Source organism: Oncorhynchus tshawytscha, linkage group LG26, assembly GCF_018296145.1.
Source record: "Oncorhynchus tshawytscha isolate Ot180627B linkage group LG26, Otsh_v2.0, whole genome shotgun sequence".
In the NCBI taxonomy this organism is placed as follows: domain Eukaryota; kingdom Metazoa; phylum Chordata; class Actinopteri; order Salmoniformes; family Salmonidae; genus Oncorhynchus; species Oncorhynchus tshawytscha.
In genome coordinates this window covers 18,772,491-18,792,015 of record NC_056454.1, presented here as the reverse complement: position 1 = coordinate 18,792,015, position 19,525 = coordinate 18,772,491, and the positions used below count along the sequence as shown (strand labels likewise).

Below are 19,525 nucleotides of genomic sequence, written 5' to 3'. Positions count from 1 at the left end.
AAAGAACATTGCAACAGTTAAAAGGACACCAAAGCCTGGTATCTCTATTTATCAACCAGTGATAAGAGAGGACTGTCATTAGGCACATTCCTAAAGGGCCAAGGCTGTAGAGGCATTAATCGTCGTGCCATCATTTCAGGTTGAGAGGGCTGCAAAATTCACATGACCAATGGCCTTACCTAAAGTTGCACTGACAAGCATGCTGGCACTGAGATTGTTTGTTGGACATATAAGAGAGTAGACATATAGACAGGTGGTCAGGGGCATTGGTCTCAGAGGAAAGGGAGGATAGAGAGACAGTTGGTGTTGGGCATGCCTTTGGGGATGGCAGGATGCCACTGTAATTAATCAGGAGTGATGGCATGGAGGGGAACTGGATTGGGATAATCAGAAGCAGATGCTTGTACTGACCACTATTCTGAGAGGGCCTGACCTGCTGTATTTCTGCAGTCTGTGTGTTTGGTTATTTTGTGTATACGATGTCTATTCATTCTGTGGAATAGAATAGCAGAGTAAAGAACTATCAATGTTGTTCTCCTACTTAGCACATACAGTATATGATATCAGTTAAAGCTAACTCCTTAGGGTTGCGGCAGGAGCTAGGGTTAGGGTTGTGGCAGGATCGGTGTTAGGGTTGCGTCTGGAGCTAAGTTTAGGGTTGCAGCTAGAGCTAGGGTCAGGGTTAGGGTTGTGACTGGGGTTAGGGTCAGGGTTAGGATTGCGGCTGGGGCTAGGGTCAGGGTTAGGGTTGTGGCTGGAGTTAGGGTTAGGTCTGCAACTGTAGCTAGGGTTGGTGTTTGTATATGTGTGTCTGTCAGTGTGACTGTTAACAGGCGAAACTAGGTTCCCTTCTCACCTAACTGTCCCCCTGTACTTCTCTCTCTTGCCTACACAGGTTATGCCACTCCACAGGCTTCCTGAAACCCCCACTGTGAAAGAGAAGGGCTGATCCCCAAGCTCTAGCTACTCTCCTCCCACCTCCACCCACCTCCCTCCCTAACCACACATAGCCCCCCACTCCCACTCCGCCGGACCCCGGACCCCATGGCTGCAGGAGGCCATGCCCCTGAGAAGGATGTGTTGATCAACCTGCATCAGGTAAGATTGATCGATTGATTTATGTATCTATGATGTTTATTTTCCTTCAGGAGGACATTACTTCTGCAGCTCAATATATGTTACACATACAATATGTACAGTGCCATGCAAAAGTATATATCCCTCTTGGCGTTTTTCTTATTTTGTTGCATTACGACCTGTAATTTAAATGGATTTTTATTCTATTTCATGTAATGGACATACACAAACGAGTCAAATTGGTGAAGTGAAATTTAAAAAATAACATTTCAAAATGTATTTATTTTTTAAACGGAAAAGTTGTGGAGAAGTACAGATCAGGGTTGGGTTCTAAAAAAATATCTGAAACTTTGAACATCCCACGGAGCACCATTAAATCCATTATTTAAAAAATTGAAAGAATATGGCACCACAACAAACCTGCCAAGAGATGGCTGTCCACCAAAACTCACGGACCAGGCAAGGGCATTAATCAGAGAGGCAACAAAGAGACCAATGATAACCCTGAAGGAGCTGCAAAGCTCCACAGCGGAGCTGGGAGTATCTGTCCATAGGACCACTTTAAGGTGTACACTCCACAGAGCTGGGTTTTACAGAAGAGTGGCCAGACTCACCAAACATATGGAAGAAGGTACTCTGGTCAGTTGAGACTAAAATGTAGTTTTTTGCCATTAAGGAAAATGCTATGTGTGGCGCAAACCCAACACCTCTCATCAGCTCGAGAACAGCATACCCACAGTGAAGCATGGTGTTGGCAGCATCATGCTGTGGGGATGTTTTTCATCGGCAGGGAATTGAAGGAATGATGGATGGCATTAAATACAGGGACATTCTTGAGGGAAACCTGTTTGTCTTCCAGAGATTTGAGACTGAGGCGGAGGTTCACCTTCCAGCAGGACAATGACCCTAAGCATACTGTTAAAGCAACCCTCGAGTGGCTTAAGGGGAAAGTCAAAGCCCAGACCTCAATCCAATTCAGAATCTGTGGTATGACTTAAAGATTGCGGTACAAAGGTGCTTAAACAATGTACTGAGTAAACGGTCAGAATACTTATGTAAAGTATTCAGATGGCGTAGAAGGAGATGGCTGCTGTTTTACGATCCCGTAACCAATTGTGCTATTGTGTATGTTTTTTCGCATTATTTGTAAGTTCTTTTGTACATAATCTTTCTGCCATACTGGAGGAATACTTTTTCCTCAACAAGTCGGACGGGAAGGATTTACTTCAGACCAGACAAGGCATTCATCCCCGTAATTCGCTGGAGAAAGAGACAAAGGTATCGTGGACGGATATCCGGGTGCCTTGTAAAGATCCGTCGCCGAAAGGGTAATCTACCTTTACTATTGGTCCTATTAGCCAACGAACAATCAATCGATAATAAAAATAGACTAACTACGATCACGTATATCCTACCAACAGGACATTTAAAAACTGTAATATCTTATGTTTCACCGAGTCATGGCTGAATGACGACATGAATAACATATAGCTGGCAGGTTTTCAGCTTTTTTGGCAGGATAGAACAGCAGCCTTTGGTAAGACAAGGGGTGGCGGTCTATGTATATTTGTAAAAAAAACTGTTGGTGCATGAAATCTAAGGAAGTGTTGAGGTTTTGCTCGCCTGAGGTAGAGTATCTCATGATAAGCTGTTGACCACACTATTTACCAAGAGAGTTTTCATCTGTATTTTTCGTAGCTGTCTACATACAACCACAAACCAATGGTGTCACTAAGACCGCACTCAATGAGCTGTATCGGCCACAAGTAAACATGAAAACGCTCACCCAGAGGTGGCGCTCCTAGTGGCGGGGGACTTTAATGCAGGAAAAACACGTTTCTACCAGCATGTTAAACGTGCAACCAGAGGGAAAAAACTCTAGACCACCTTTACTCCACACACAGAAACACGTACAAAGTCCATTTGGCAAATGGAGGGCGAACCAAGACAAAAACTAAACAAACAAAAACTAAAGCAGGAAGCACCAGTGACTCGGTCAATAAGAAAGTGGTCAAATGAAGCAAATGCTAAACTACAGGACTGTTTTGCTAGCACAGACTGGAATATATTCCGGGATTCTTCCGATGGCATTGAGGAGTACACCACATCAGTCACTGGCTTTATCAATAAGTGCATCGATGACGTCGTCTCCACAGTGACCGTATGTACATACCCCAACAAGAAGCCATGGATTACAGGCAACATCCGCACTGAGCTAAAGGGTAGAGCTGCCGCTTTCAAGGAGCAGGACTCTAATCCGGAAGTTTATAAGAAATCCCCTTATGCCCTCCGACGAACCATCAAATAGTAAAAACGTCAATACAAGACTAAGATTGGAGCCGATGTAAAACGATTCAACGCTCGTCGGATGTGGCAGGGCTTGCAGACTATTAGACTGCAAAGGGAAGCACAGCCACAAGCTGCCCAGTGACACGAGCCTACCAGACGAGCTAAATTACTTCTATGCTTGCTTCAAGGCAAGTAACACTGAAGCATGCGTGAGAGCATCAGCTGTTCTGGACGACTGCGTGAACATGCACTCCGTAGCCGATGTGAACAAGACCTTTCAACAGGTCAACATTCACAACACCATTGTTACGTTTGCCGATGACACAACACTGGTAGGCCTGATCACCGACAACGATGAGACAGCCTATATGGAGGAGGTCAGAGACCTGGCCGTGTGGTGCCAGGACAACAACCTTTCCCTCAACGTGATCAAGACAAAGGAGATGATTGTGAACTACAGGAAAAGGACAACCGAGCACACCCTAATTCTCATTGACGGGGCTGTAGTGGAGTAGGTTGAGAGCTTCAAGGTCCTTGGTGTCCACATCACCTACAAACTATCATGGGCCAAGCACACCAAGACAGTCATGAAGAGGGCATGACAAAACCTATTCCCCCTCAGGAGGCTGAAAAGATTTTTAATGAGTCCCCAGATCCTCAAAAGGTTCTACAGCTGCACCATTGAGAGCATCCTGACTGGTTGCATCACTGCCTGGTATGGCAACAATTCGGCTTCCGACCGCAACGCACTACAGAGGGTAGTGTGTACGGCCCAGTACATTCCTGCCATCCAGGACCTCTATACCTGGCGGTGTCAGAGGAAGGCCCTAAAAATGAAGTGCATGAAGTGAATGAAGGATGCTTTGTTGTGAAATTGGAAGCCGATTCTAGATTTAATTTTGGATTGGAGATGTTTAATGTGAGTCTGGAAGGAGAGTTTACAGTCTAACCAGACACCCAGGTATTTGTTGTGGCCACATATTCTAAGTCAGAACTGTCCAGAGTAATGATGTGTAGTGATGCTGGATGGGCAGACAGGTGCGGGCAGTGATTGGTTGAAGAGCATGCATTTAGTTTTACATGCATTTAAGAGCAGTTGGAGGCCACGGAAGGAGAGTTGTATGGCATTGAAGCTCATCTGGAGGTTAGTTAACACAGTATCCAAAGAAGTGCCAGAGGTATACAGAATGGTGTCGTCTGCGTAGATGTGGATCAAAGAATCACCAGCAGCAAGAGCGACATCATTGATGTATACAGAGAAGAGAGTCGGCCCGAGAATTGAACCCTGTGGCACCCCCAAAGAGACTGCCAGAGGTCCGGACAACAGGCCCTCTGATTTGACATACTGAACTCTATCAGAGAAGTAGTTGGTGAACCAGGTGAGGAAATCATTTGAGAAACCAAGGCTGTTGAGTCTGCCAATAAGAATGTTGTGATTGACAGAGTCGACAGCCTTTGCCATGTCGATGCATATGGCTGCACAGTAATATCTCTTATTGATGGCGGTTATGATATCGTTTAGGACCTTGAGCGTGGCTGAGGTGCACCCATGACCAGCTCTGAAACCAGATTGCATAGCGGAGAAGGTACGGTGGGATTCGAAATGGTTGGTAATCTGTTTGTTATCTTGGCTTTCGAAGACCTTAGAAGACAGGGTAGAATAGATATAGGTCTGTAGCAGTTTGGGTCTAGAGTGTCTCCCCTTTGAAGAGGGGGATGACCGCGGAAGGTTTCCAATCTATGAGAATCTCAGACGATACGAAATAGAGGTTGAACAGGTTAGTAATAGGGGTTGCAACAATTTCACCGATCATTTTATAAAGAGACCAGATCCAGATTGTCTAGACCGGCTGATTTGTAGGGGTCCCAATTTTGCAGCTCTTTCAGAATATCAGCTATCTGTATTTGGGTGAAGGAGAAGTGGGGGAGGTTTGGGCGAGTTGCTGTGGGCAGCGCAGGGCTGATGACCGGGGTAGGGGTAGCCGGGTGGAAAGCATGGCCAGCCGTAGAAAAATGCTTGTTGAAATTCTCAATTATAGTGGATTTTTTGGTGGTAACAGTGTTCCCTAGCCTCAGTGCAGTGGGCAGCTGGGAGGAGGTGCTCCTATTCTCCATGGACTTTACAGTATCCCAGAACCTTTTTGAGTTTGTGCTACAGGATGCAAATTTCTGCTTGAAAAAGCTAGCCTTAGCTTGTCTATATTTGTTCCTAACTTCCCTGAAAAGTTGCATATCACGGGGGCTGTTCGATGCTAATGCAGAACGCCACAGGATGTTTTTGTTCTGGTCAAGTGCAGTCAGGTCTGGAGAGAACCAAGGGCTTAAAAGATTCCCACAACTTTCAAGGAACCAAATGTACTTTAAGGGCTTGTAAGTAAGCATTTTTCAGTAAGGTATACGCATGTTGTAATTGGGCTCATGTTACAAATAAAGTTTGATTTGATTTCTATTTGCCATATATTGAAATACAATATGGACTTTAACAGAACGTTTCCTAAAAGTTCAAACATGGTTACATTTTATTTACATTTTGGTAATTCTCTCAGAACATTTTAAAATACTTTTTCCAGTCAGGAAACGTATGGCTTCATTCCTAGAACCAATGGGAATCCGAAAATGTACAGTCCCACAACTTTCAAGGAACCAAATGTACTAGCTGGGACACTCCTTCATTAAAAAATGAAATACATATGTGTATTAATTTTAACTGATTGAAAATAGCTATAAATACCACAGTGGGCCTTGAAGGTAAGCAAGCCGTAAAATACTGTGGGTAAATACTAGTCTACTAGCTTGCCTTCTGGACATCAAAGGTTAAGATCTTAAGCTCTCCAGTCAGTATCCGTCATGCTGCATCAGAATGAACCTCTAGCCTCTGGCCCTGACAGAACCTCTTAAGGATAATGCACTGTATGCTCGATGGTATGTGCCACTTCCCAGGTAGAACAAGTTGACAGATAGCTGGGTGGGAAATAAGGGCAGATGTTGCTGCCACCAGCTGTTATCACTGCTGAGAGATCAGAGGTAACAAACTGCCAGTGTAGCCAGCCACTGAGCTGCTTAGCTGCAGGGTGAGGCACTCATGCTATGTATCCTTACACTTGTATGGCCCCTGTAGATTATACTGTGGATGTACTGTATTTAGATGCGTTTGCATGTAGAGATAGATACACTTGCTGTATTACAGTGTGTGCAACAGTGTTTGTGACAGCATTTAATTTGAAGCGTACAGAAACACACTCATTTTGAATCCTGCCCGAGCATGTGTGTGTGTGTGGCATTTCCCATGCACACTAGGCTGGCTATCGAAGGCTTTGTCTCTCTGTTCATCTATCAGCTAGCATCGAGAGTTTAGCCTCTCCCTGTCAGTGCCACATCTCATTTGATTGGCTGTGAGAGAGTGAATTCAATATGTGCCCTTTCATAGACACATCTGCTATAAACAATAATGCCATTTCACCTCTGCATTTCTCTTTCTAAATCCTTTTTTGTAATTTCTCTCTCTTTCTGAGCAGTCATCTCTCTCTCAAGCTCTTTCTCTTGGCTCCTTTTCCCTCTCTCTCTGGGCAGTATGACGTAGTTTAAATGCTAAACCCGCCTCTTCTCATGACAAACCAGTCATTAGTTTGTTTTTTCACTTTGACATTTTGCAGCAGTCACAAAATATCTATCTAGGAATAGCCTGCTGTAAAAAACAGCATAGACCAGCATAAATTTCAAGCTAGTTCGTTCTGGTGTATGTTGGTCAGCGCTGGTCAGATGCTGGTGGAGCTGGTCTGACCAGCATGGCCTAGCTCAGTGGTCACCAACCTTTTCTGAGGCAAGATCACTCTCTCAAAATGCAAGCCGAGATCTACTACACAGATTTTTTTGTTACATACCTTAAAAAACATATTTATATGCAACATTAATCTATTAAAAACTGTACTGTAGCAATGAGGTTTGTGCTATACGCCCAATACATCACAGCATATGGGCTTTGCTTGAATTGCCCTGCCAATGCATTGTTGTTTGGACAATTTATATATTTGAAGTATGCCAAATAATAACTCCGATAATAGATCAGTTGTTGTATTACTTGTGAGGCACAGCTGAGTGTGCAGCTGAAATAATTAGCTTTTTATTGTAGTTTTACTGGGCTGCTGGTGCCTGCATCTGATGGTTAGTCTCAGTGGAGGGAGAGAGCAGCAGACTGAGGGTCCGCCTCTCAACGTCCCTCCGCTCTCCCTTTTATCTGCTGATACTGACCAAAAAGGGACACTGTCTTCCAGCTGATAGAGAAACTCATGCCTCATGCACAAATTCATGTTGTTACTCCAATGAAAAGAGAAAGTGAAATATTGCTCAATATTAAAAAAGAGCCATTAATAACAAAGCAAGTCAAAACACATTCTTACTCATTAATTACAGCTGCAGTGCTGGTTGTGGTGCGAGTGGAAGTAGGAAGAATGCACCTGTTATGGCTTATAAAAGTATTTCATAAAAGGTGTTGACAGTGCTGAGTAAAATCTTAAACATGAACACACTCAAAAACAGCATCTCTTTGCTGTATTTGTATTTGTCTCTCTACTCCTGGTTTTAAAATGTTAAGAAATCTCACAGTATGAACTTTGCTTTAACTTTCTTTTATGCCTGCTACGTTACTGCAGACAGACATGGCAGCTGAATCGGGTGCACCTACCACCAATAGCGCAAATAAATAAATAAAAATAGGAACGCAAGGCTTTAGGTAGCGTTCTTTACATCATTTTTTGCCTATTGTCTATGAATGCCTTGGAGATCGACCAGTCGATCGCGATCGAACAGCTGGTGACCACTTGTCTACCTGGTTATGCTGGCCAACCAGCCTTCTGTTTCATTTGATTTATTAGGCTCCCCATTATCCTACGCCAATGGTGACAGCTAGTCTTACTGGGGTCCGACATATAACGGAAAATACTTTACAGACCAAAATACTTTCTCTGACCTCCTCCCTATAGGGTGTCTCATCGTTGTCGGTAGTCAGGCCTAACACTGTTGTGTCGTCAGCAACCTTAATGATGGTGTTGGACACGCAGTCGTGGGTGAACAGGGGAGTAAGTACACACCCTTGAGTGGCCCCAGTGTTGAGGATCAGCGTGGTAGACGTGTTGTTGCTTACCTTTTCCATCTGGGGGCGGCCCATCAGGAAGTCCAGGATCCAGTTGCAGAGGGAGGTGTTTAGTCCCAGGGTCCTTAGCTTAGTGATGAGCTTCGTGGGCACTATGGTGTTGAACGCTGAGCTGTAGTCAATGAACAGCATTCTCACATAGGTGTTCCTTTTGTAAAAGTGGGAAAGGGCAGTGTGGAGTGCGATTGAGATGGCGTCGTCTGTGGATCTTTTGGGGCGGTATAACGAATTTGAGTTGGTCTAGGGTTTCTGGCATGAGGGTGTTGATGTGAGCCATAACCAGCCTTCCAAAGCACTTCATGGCTACCGACGTGAGTGAATTAGTGTCTCGTTCCTTGAAAGCGGCAGCTCTAGCCTTTATTTTGATGCTGATGTTGCCTGTAATCCATGGTTCTGGTTGGGATATGTACGTACGGTCACTGTGGGGACAACGTTGCCGACGACTGAGGTGGTATACTCCTCAACGCCATTGGATGAATCCCCAAGCATATTCCAGACTGTGCTAGCAAAACAGTCCTGTAGCGTAGCATCCGCATCATCTGACCACTTCTGTATTGAGCGAGTCACTGGTACTTCCTGCTTTAGTTTTTGCTTGTAAGCAGGAGGATAGAATTTTGGTCAGATTTTCCAAATGGAGGGCGGGGGAGAGCTTTGTACACATCTCTGTGTGTGCAGTACAGGTGGTCTACAGTTTTTTTCCCTCTGGTTACACATGTGACATGCTGGTAAAAATTTGGTAAAACTGATTTAAATTTGCATGCATTAAAGTCCCTGGCCACTAGGAGCGCTGCTTCTGGATGAGCATTTTCTTGTTTGCTTATGGCCTTATAGAGATGATTGAGTGTGGTCTTAGTGCCAGCATCGGTCTGTGGTGGTAAATAGACGGCTACGAATCATATAGATGAGAACTCTCTTAGTATATAGTGTGGTCTACAGCTTATCATAAGGTACTCTACCTCAGGCGAGCAATGCCTTGAGACTTCTTTAATATTAGACATCGCTCACCAGCTGCTTTGACAAAAAGACACACCCCCACCCCTCGCCTTAACAGAAATCCAATATAGACGGTGTTAAGAGATAGAAGGGAGGGGTTCAATGGTGCTGAAGGGTGGGACAAATAACAACAAGATACAAATGTAAAATATACTGTTAAAAATATATGTCAAATAGAAATCAAACTGAATGGACATCAGAAATCGGAAGGCCAGGACTAAAAATAAACAAAATATACAGTTGAAGTCAGAAGTTTACATACATTTAGGTTGGAGTCATTTAAAACTTGTTTTTCAACCACATCTACTTTGTAAAGTAATTTTTCCAACAATTGTTTACAGACAGATTATTTCACTTGTAATTCACTGTATCACAATTCCAGTGGGTCATAAGTTTACATACACTAAGCTGACTGTGCCTAAAATTATGTCATGGCTTTAGAAGCTTCTGATAGGCTAATTGACATCATTTGAGTCACTTGGGGGTGTACCTGTGGATGTATTTCAAGGCCTACCTTCATACTCAGTGCCTCTTTGCTTGACATCATAGGAAAAAACTAAAGAAATCAGTCAAGATCTTTTTTTTAGACCTCCACAAGTCTGGTTCATCCAATTTCCAAATGCCTGAAGGTACCACGTTCATCTGTATAAGCAATAGTACGCAAGTATAAACACCATGGAACCACGCAGCCATCATACCGCTCAGGAAGGACACGCATTCTGTCTCCTAGAGGTGAATGTAATTTGGTGTGAAAAGTTCAAATCAATCCCAGAACAACAGCAAAGGATCTTGTGAAGATGCTGGAGGAAACAAGTACAAAGTATCTATATCCACAGTAAAACGAGTCCTATATTGACTTAACCTGAAAGGCCGTGCAGCAAGGAAGAAGCCGCTGCTCCAAAACCACCATAAAAAAAGTGTTGTAGCTTATTAGTTTGCTTATTGGGGCGGCAGTGTAGCCTAGTGGTTAGAGCATTGGACTAGTAACCAGAAGGTTGTGAGTTCAAACCCCCGAGCTGTCAAGGTACAAATCTGTCATTCTGCCCCTGAACAGGCTGTCATTGAAAATAAGAATGTGTTCTTAACTGACTTGCCTGGTTAAATAAAGGTAAAAAAAAAAAAAAAATTAGCTTATTCCAATTAGGGGAGGGGTGGTAGGGTTTGCAGGAAATAATGCATGAAAATATGTAAACATTTAAAAAGAAATCTGTTAAAGGAATGAAATATCTTATTTTTTTACAAGTTATTTAAATGTGCTGAGAATGTTCCAAAGCCAAGCAACTATCCTGCACCATTCCCAGAAATTTGTGGGAAGGTTGTATGCAAAATAACCATAGGACAACCACACTCTCACCAAGCTCTAAGAAACACATGATTCTCAGAATGTTCTAGCTGGGGTGCCTTTAACTCTGCCTTTAACTCTCAGAAAAGCAAAACGTCAGTTTAGGGCTAGGTTATTTTCCCTCAAACACCATCTATGTACAGTGGGGCAAAAAAGTATTTAGTCAGCTACCAATTGTGCAAGTTCTCCCACTTAAAAAAGATGAGAGAGGCCAGTAATTTTCATCATAGGTACACTTCAACTATGACAGACAAAATGAGAAAAAAAAATTCAGAAAAATGTATTTGCAAATGATGGTGGACAATAAGTATTTGGTCAATAACAAAAGTTTATCTCAATACTTTGTTATATACCCTTTGTTGGCAATGACAGAGGTGAAACGTTTTCTGTAAGTCTTCACAAGGTTTTCACACACTGTTGCTGGTATTTTGGCCCATTCCTTCATGCAGATCTCCTCTAGAGCAGTGATGTTTTGGGGCTGTTGCTGGGCAACACGGACTTTCAACTCCCTCCAAAGATGTTCTATGGGGTTGAGATCTGGAGACTGGCTAGGCCACTCCAGGACCTTGAAATGCTTCTTACGAAGCCACTCCTTTGTTGCCCGGGCGGTGTGTTTGGGATCATTGTCATGCTGAAAGACCCAGCCATATTTCATCTTCAATGGCCTTGCTGATGGAAGGAGGTTTTCACTCAAAATCTCACGATACATGGCCCCATTCATTCTTTCCTTTACACGGATTAGTCGTCCTGGTCCCTTTGCAGAAAAACAGCCCCAAAGCATGATGTTTCCACCCCCATGCTTCACAGTAGGTATGGTGTTCTTTGGATGCAACTCAGCATTCTTTGTCCTCCAAACACGACGAGTTGAGTTTTTACCAAAAAGTTTTATTTTGGTTTCATCTGACCATATGACATTCTCCCAATCTTCTTCTGGATCATCCGAATGCTCTCTAGCAAACTTCAGACGGGCCTGGACATGTACTGGCTTAAGCTGGGGACATGTCTGGCACTGCAGGATTTGAGTCCCTGGCGGCGTAGTGTGTTACTGATGGTAGGCTTTGTTGCTTTGGTCCCAGTTCTCTGCAGGTCATTCACTAGCCGTGTGGTTCTGGGATTTTTGCTCACCGTTCTTGTGATCATTTTGACCCCACGGGGTGAGATCTTGCGTGGAGCCCCAGATCGAGGGAGATTATCAGTGGTCTTGTATGTCTTCCATTTCCTAATAATTGCTCCCACAGTTGATTTCTTCAAACCAAGCTGCTTACCTATTGCAGATTCAGTCTTCCCAGTCTGGTGCAGGTCTACAATTTTGTTTCTGGTGTCCTTTGACAGTTCTTTGGTCCTGGCCATAGTGGAGTTTGGAGTGTGACTGTTTGGGGTTGTGGACAGGTGTATTTTATACTGATAACAAGTTCAAACAGGTGCCATTAGTACAGGTAACGAGTGGAGGACAGAGGAGCCTCTTAAAGAAGAAGTTACAGGTCTGTGATAGCCAGAAATCTTGCTTGTTTGTAGATGACCAAATACTTATTTTCCACCATAATTTGCAAATAAATTCATAAAAAATCCTACAATGTGATTTCCAGGATTTTTTTTTTCATTTTGTCTGTCATAGTTGAAGTGTACCTATGATGAAAATGACAGGCCTCTCTCATCTTTTTAAGTGGGAGAACTTGCACAATTGGTGGCTGACTAAATACTTTTTTGCCCCACTGTATATCCTCAAGGTGAAAATGCTGAGCATATCCACTCTTCTTTTAGTATTCTCTGCTGCAGAATCAATGGATGATATTCAGTCTGATTAAATGGGTTTAGCAGTGATGACTCATACAGGGGCTATGGGACTATTAATGTGTGTGTGTGTGTGTGTGTGTGTGTTAGATTCAATGTATAAGGAGTCTGCAGTCTCACAGAATGAGCTCCAGTAAGTGGATACTGATGAGTCACCATGTATGGCAGCATATCATTTTTCTACTACAATATGCTTAGAATTGTTACTTTTGCAGGTGGGAGGATCAGTTATCACACACACACACACACACACACACACACATACACACATACACACACACAATAAATCTCAAGCTAAGGTGGAGCCCTGTCTCGTTTAGTTTGTCTGCTCTTCCAACGTTTACCTCAGCTAGAGCGATGGCACATCTGATCCCCACTGGGGTAGGGTGAGGTGGGATGGGTGGGGGTCAGCAACAGTGGGGTTAACATAAACCACATGTAGGCAAGCCCTATCCCCAGGGGCCAACTGGGACTGGGTTACCATGGTGATGTCATCCAAGCAGCCACCAGCCAGCTTCAGCACTATGTCAGCCGCAGTAACAAGGGGAGATCAGGGGGCAGGACCTCTGAAGCCCAAAGGAATCCAGTCAAATCGGACTCCCAGGACCTTGGATATTTTGCTGTGTGGTCACTTCCAAACAATTCACAGCACTAAAGAGGTTTGCATACCTGTGTAACCCTTCTCTTTCAAGGTGGGAGTTCGAGGAAGCCTGTGGGATGGCATAGCCTCTGTAGGCATGAGAGAGAAGTACATGGGTAGAGTTAGGTTTGTGTACAGAAACACAACTATGCCTACGCTAGAACATGCAGGGAGAGGGGGCATTGTGACAACAAACTTGGATTAGATGGACATCGTAAATGTGTGCCCAATATGGACCATTGTTAACTGGTACTGGATGGAAAACCATGTTTTACAGGTTCTACATGACTACCTAAAGGCCTGCAGCTTTGGGAATGGAGAAGTCTGCTAGCTGCTGCCCATAGAGTGTCCTACAGTGGTTCGTCCTTTAAAAGTTGCAGCTTACTGCAGCACAGCTTGCATGGTGCCACAGAATTCTATGCCACTGTTACCATTAATTATATGGCACTGTTACCAACCACTGTTACCATTAGTGCTAGTTTGACCACAAGAGGGCATCTTTGAGAAGTATTTGATAGCCTTCAATAGTGGCTGTACTAGAGAATTTAAAACCTTTTTTGTAAGAACATAGTATATGGGACTGATTTTAAGAAATTTTGCTACATTGATTTGATTAATAAAACCAATAGCCACTTCATAGGTGTCGGCCAGCACAGGTATCAAACCTTCATCTGTTGCAACGCATTTTGCACTGTGATGCAGCATCTTAGACAGCTGCGCCACTCTGGAGCGGCTATTATAATACTGTACATGGTGTCCAGGTCAGGATAACCAAAACATTTATTTATTAAAGACTATCAGAAAGATTGTTAGTACTTATTTATTTTGTTCCAAAGCCATGCATGAGTGAGTCACTCAGCTTTATGGTAGGTGCCGAGCTATACGACTGTGCCAACTTAATATATAACAATATTTTGGAGGTTATTTGGTTTTCAAAAAGACTAAAGTGAGTGATTGTAATCTGAATATAGGACCAAATAATATTTGTAAAGGCCAAAACATTTATTTCTGTTTTTAGAGGGAGAGAAACGCTGGGCCAATTGTGCCGCCTATGGGACTCCCATTTCACGGTCGGATGTGATACATAATAATAATAATAATACTTTTTGTTGTATTATTTGTTTTGTCTTTTCTGGTGGATTAAACTGATATTGGAACTAATCACTGCCGATTGTGATACAGCCAACCTAACTAAGAAATACATTTGACAATAGAATTATCCTCATACCCTCCTTCTAGGCAAGTCTATTGTCCAGCCACCTGTTAATTGCCATAATGGCACTGTAGTACGTGACTGTGTGTGTTTGAAAGAGTATTTTCCAGTAAGCAACAGTTTGTTGACCTTCATTAGACAACATTGTTCCAATATTTCTGTAATTGTAACTTTTCAGTGACGCCTTTAGTGAGAGGTCTAATGCTTTAATATTCAATAATATCTGCCCTCCGAAATCATATCTAAGGGGCATTTTTCGCGCCATTATTAGTTACATTGTTTTAGTTTGAACATGCAGACTGGCACTAAGAACAGCGGGAATGTTTCAGCGCCATTATTAGTGCAATGCCCCTTAAATTGTTGCTCTGTGCTACCCAGTGGGGAAGGATGGGGGTGGGGGTCCACCCTCCCCCTTCCTCCAACCCCCTTCCCCCATCCAGTGCCCCCTGCCCTCATGACTTGAACCTTGCTCGCTCACTGCTATTTCAGTGGATACAGCTGAAGAACTGCAAGGCCATTGTGCGCCACTCGGGTGCCATGACCAATATGACCAATACTGTATATATTGTCCTGCTAATAACAGGGTTAATAATACATCTGTGAGAATATCCAAGGGGCTTTTATATAATTCTAAATGAATAATAATTGCTCTGCTTCCAAAATAACAATATTTTGGAGATGATAATGTAAAAAGAGCGAGAAAAAGGCCATTCTTGAACATGGGGTGAGACATTGTTACTAATTTGTAAGTAAAGCCAGTTTGTTATAAATATTTATTTCTGTTTTTAGAGGGAGAGAAACCAAAAACCTACAGTCATCTCATGGGTCTCCCAGTCAAGACCGGCACGGGTTGTTATGTCCGTCGTCGGAATGAGACCAAAGCGCAGCGTAGAAAGTGTACATCTTACTTTATTTTCAAATGACACCAAAAAACAACAAAATACAAACTAACGTAAAGTTCTGCAGGCTCCACAACAACTATGCAAAAACAAAATCCCACAAACTCAGGTGGAAAACAGGATGCCTAAGTATGATTCCCAATCAGAGACAACGATAGACAGCTGCCTCTTATTGGGAACCATACCCGGCCAACAAAGAAATAAACTAGAATGCCTACCCAAATCACACCCTGACCTAACCAAATAGAGAAATAAACAGGCTCTCTAAGGTCAGGGCGTGACACGGGTATTGAAACAGCATCTGTAGCAACACAGCTTGCTCTGCGATGCAGTGTCTTAGATCGCTGCACCACTAAGGCGCTGTACAACGTGACTGGTCGGGAGTAGGCTACAGTACTACAGAGACACAGTAGCGCTTTGGGACACAAATGCATAATCAGTGCTCTAACTCCCCCTTGCGCTGGTCTCTAGCAATGAAGTAGTGACGCAGGGTACCGTACTAAACCACAAAAGACCTCTAAGTATCACAGCATAATCACACCTGGCAGAGCCTGCTGCTTGTGACATTTCTAACTCTATCTGCAGTTTACTCAGAGCCCTGGTGAAGAGAGAACAAACACATCTGTAGGCCAATCCTGAATTCCTAGCGCCGTCCTTTGTTTGTCTCGCCAGTGTCACAAATGTAAATGCAATCCATAACCTTTTTTCTGCACTCTTTCAAGCCCACATGTAGCAGCAAGGCAATTACCATTCACACAATAGCCAGATACAATGTGCAGGATGAAGAGACGAGAGACAAACACTGTTCAGGCCAATATGCTTATGTTGGGAGTACAATGTGATGCTTAGATAGTTGTCAAAAGCAATATGCTTCAAATCGTGCTTTTGCTTCTTTACCTGTGTCATTTTCTCAGTTGAAGCGGAGATTTGGAACAAATATTTGTGTGCCTGTACAGTAGGTGTATAAAGACACTTGTCTCAACTCGACGAATGTTGTTTGAACATGATAAAACCTTGAATTCCATTTTTAACTGTGACAGTGAGCTTGACAGTACAGTGAATACTGATTGAATACTGTATTCCACTCATCTGAATATACAGTACTAAACATGTCATACAGTCATACATTACCTCCCTCATTCATAGCCAGAGAGTAACTTCCTAACAAAATAACTCACATGAAATGAGATTATTAGTCTGTGACTTGACTTACTTAGTTGACATAAACCTCTTGGCCCCCTTGGGAGAACAGTGTATCCACCATGGCTCTCCGCCTCTCTCTCTCTCTCTCTCTTCTATGCAAAGGATTTTAGCCAGGAGATCACCACTTTACTCAGTTCTTTTAGTAGAGTGTCTCCGGTTGTTTTTTGGACATTAGCCTGTAGCATAAAGACATCATAAGCATCAGTACAGATTTTTAATGGATGGCATCCAGGCATGGACTATGTCAGCATAGATTATGCAAAGGAGATAGGAGGCGACAAGAGTGACATAGTGACTGACATTGTCATGATTACAAATGCCCAGAAACTGACCAACACAAATGCACACGCATGCACAAGTAAGCGAGCGCGCGCACACACAGCGGACTGGGCTCAGACACATGGCCAAACACTTGTCTGTGATGGGGAGAATGCTATATCATCTGACTTCACCGGTAGTGTCGTCTGTATTACTGTAAGGTCAAAGATGGAGTCTGGATGAAAGACACACACACACACACACACACAGCGTCACTCCACTTATCAGCACCTTCTAAATATTTTAATGATCTTCTTTGTGCTGGATTTTCCTAGCCACAGCATATGAAATATTAATTATGCTTTTTAAACCAGGGCAGTTATGTGCATTGTCAGATGTGTTTGAATCGAAATATAGTTTTATACAGAACTCTTGTTGTGAAGAAATTATGGTTGTGGTATTGGTGCAACTGTAAAACAGGTGGCCAATGCTCATATATGCTTATAACAAGTAACAACACAGTGTAACTGTAAGTTTTTGTCCTCCTGAACAGGCACCTGTTGGTCCTTCTCACCTCAACAAACAACCCCCACCCCTTCTTGTCTTAACTTCAAAGCCCAGATGAAAGCTTCTGGAGGCCAATGGGAGCTGAAGGATGAGGCTACCTCATCTCTAAAAGACCCCTCTGACAATGTGCATCTGAGCTATCGTCACATGCAGACCTGGGCAGAAAATAGTTGTATTTTGTAATTTATTTGAAAATTCCAACATTTCAAATACTCAAGGAAGTCAAATATAGTTGATATAGCATTTCTTTGATATTCAAATACAAGTATCAGAAAAACAATTAATATTTGAAGGTATTTGAATATATGCAAGTTATTTGAAAACCGAAATTTTTTTATTTGATGGCTGCCAAATATTTAATGAAGAACCAAAAACTACAACAGCTAGTTGATTTTGTATAAATATATGATCATAAGCACATGATGTCGTGATGTGACTACCATTAATGCAGTGATGGCTATTTATCAAATAATTATATACCAAGTTCAATTATTTCGCAAATAAATGAATCATATAACAATTAATTAAGTGGTAATCTGGGGCACCGCGGGAACATTTTAGTTAACGAGTTACTATTTCCCAATTTAATTCAATATCTCAATATACTATCCATCATCTGTCACTCATTTGCTCCTAATTCAGTCTCATTCTGAACATCATAGTATCCTATAAATCTGCACAAACCCTAGTATCCATGATGAATCAGCTTACACAAATTGGCTTAATTATTTATTTACTAACTAATGAAATAATCACACAGAAATACATAAACACACACAGCATAGTATTGAATATTAGCATAATGCAATGAAAAGTCGCTATGACGGCTGGTTATACAATGAAAGGGGGTGGAGAACGAAAGAGCGGGAGAAGGAGAGACGAAGGAATTCAACTGTCGTACATACAGTTGAATAATACGCTCATCGTAAATATGGATATTTAGCACCCTAACACCCACTCATTCAAATTTAAAAATGCAATGCACATATTTACGCTTGTATGTCTTTGTCATCTCTGTTGAAATCGCCCGATCCATTTTCTGGGGAGTCAGTTGAAAGAAAGTCTCTGGTTGTGTAAGTCACTAAGTGTCCACCAGAGGTCACCATGTCCTTTGTACTCGTAGCAACTTGATCTCGGAGTGTCTGTTAGAACGAATCTTCCAGAGCTGTACCACTGTGTTAAGCGGGCCTTGTCCTTCACTCTAATTATTTAGAATAGATACCCTAGAGATACCTATAGCGGTGAGAGGAAATTGCAGGTAGCCTAGTGGTTAGAGCATTGGGCCAGTAACCGAAAAGTTGCTGGATTGAATCCCTGAGTTGAGAAGGCAAAAATCTGTGATTTTGCCCCTGAGCAAGGCAGTTAACCTACTGTTCCCTGGGCGCTGAAGACGTGGATGACTATTATGGCAGCCCCCCGCAATTCCCTGATTGAAAGGGGTTGGGATAAATGCGAAAGACACATTTCAGTGGAATGCATTTCGTTGTACAACTGACTAGGTATCCCCTTTTCCCTTATTTGACTCTGGTCTTCAATCGAGTTTCCTAGGCTAACAGTGCATAAACAGCTGTAAGCTGAATGTTCCTGTGCAGTCTTCTTCTTCTTCGAGAGAGAGAGCTTCAGAGGGTATAAACATTTTCTGGTATTGAAGTCTTTATACCATTTCTTTATGGTAGCATTCAGCTCGCGCTGCACATATACTGGTCTTTAGTTTTAAACCATTTCTCAACAGTGCAGCCACTGCACCACGCTGTCTGGTCTAATGTACATTTTGTTAGGAGTCCTTTCATAAACACTCTCGGGATAATGTCTGTGCTCACGTGGGCGTAGTTACTGACTGGGTAAAACTTTACATGAAAAACAATCTCATTTAGAAAGCTAAAATCACATTTCATCTTCTCACAAATAGTTTCATATTTAATCATTTAACTTCCACAACATTTAAATGTACATCTGATAACTGGGACGTATACATTTGTAGAGATACCGTTATTTGGTTATACCGTCCTTAATGATATCACAAAACAACAACTGATGACATGATTATTGTTTAGAGCCACACCAACCATTTCCCACATTATTTACAGTGCCTTGCGAAAGTATT

At 42.6% G+C, this 19,525-nt stretch overlaps 1 protein-coding gene across 3 annotated transcripts in view; it reads left to right on the top strand.

Moving 5' to 3' along the window:
* Positions 1 to 19,525, top strand: part of LOC112225302 (anion exchange protein 3) — a 79,075-nt gene that overhangs the window by 9,602 nt on the left and 49,948 nt on the right. For all 3 annotated transcript variants that reach the window (XR_002949560.2, XM_024389118.2, XM_024389117.2), the window contains exon 2: positions 896 to 1,098. Coding sequence is in view for 2 of the 3 variants with exons in the window: in XM_024389118.2 (XP_024244886.1) it covers positions 1,045 to 1,098 (54 nt within the window). In the remaining variant the exon portion in view is untranslated. The remainder of the gene's footprint in view (positions 1 to 895; positions 1,099 to 19,525) is intronic.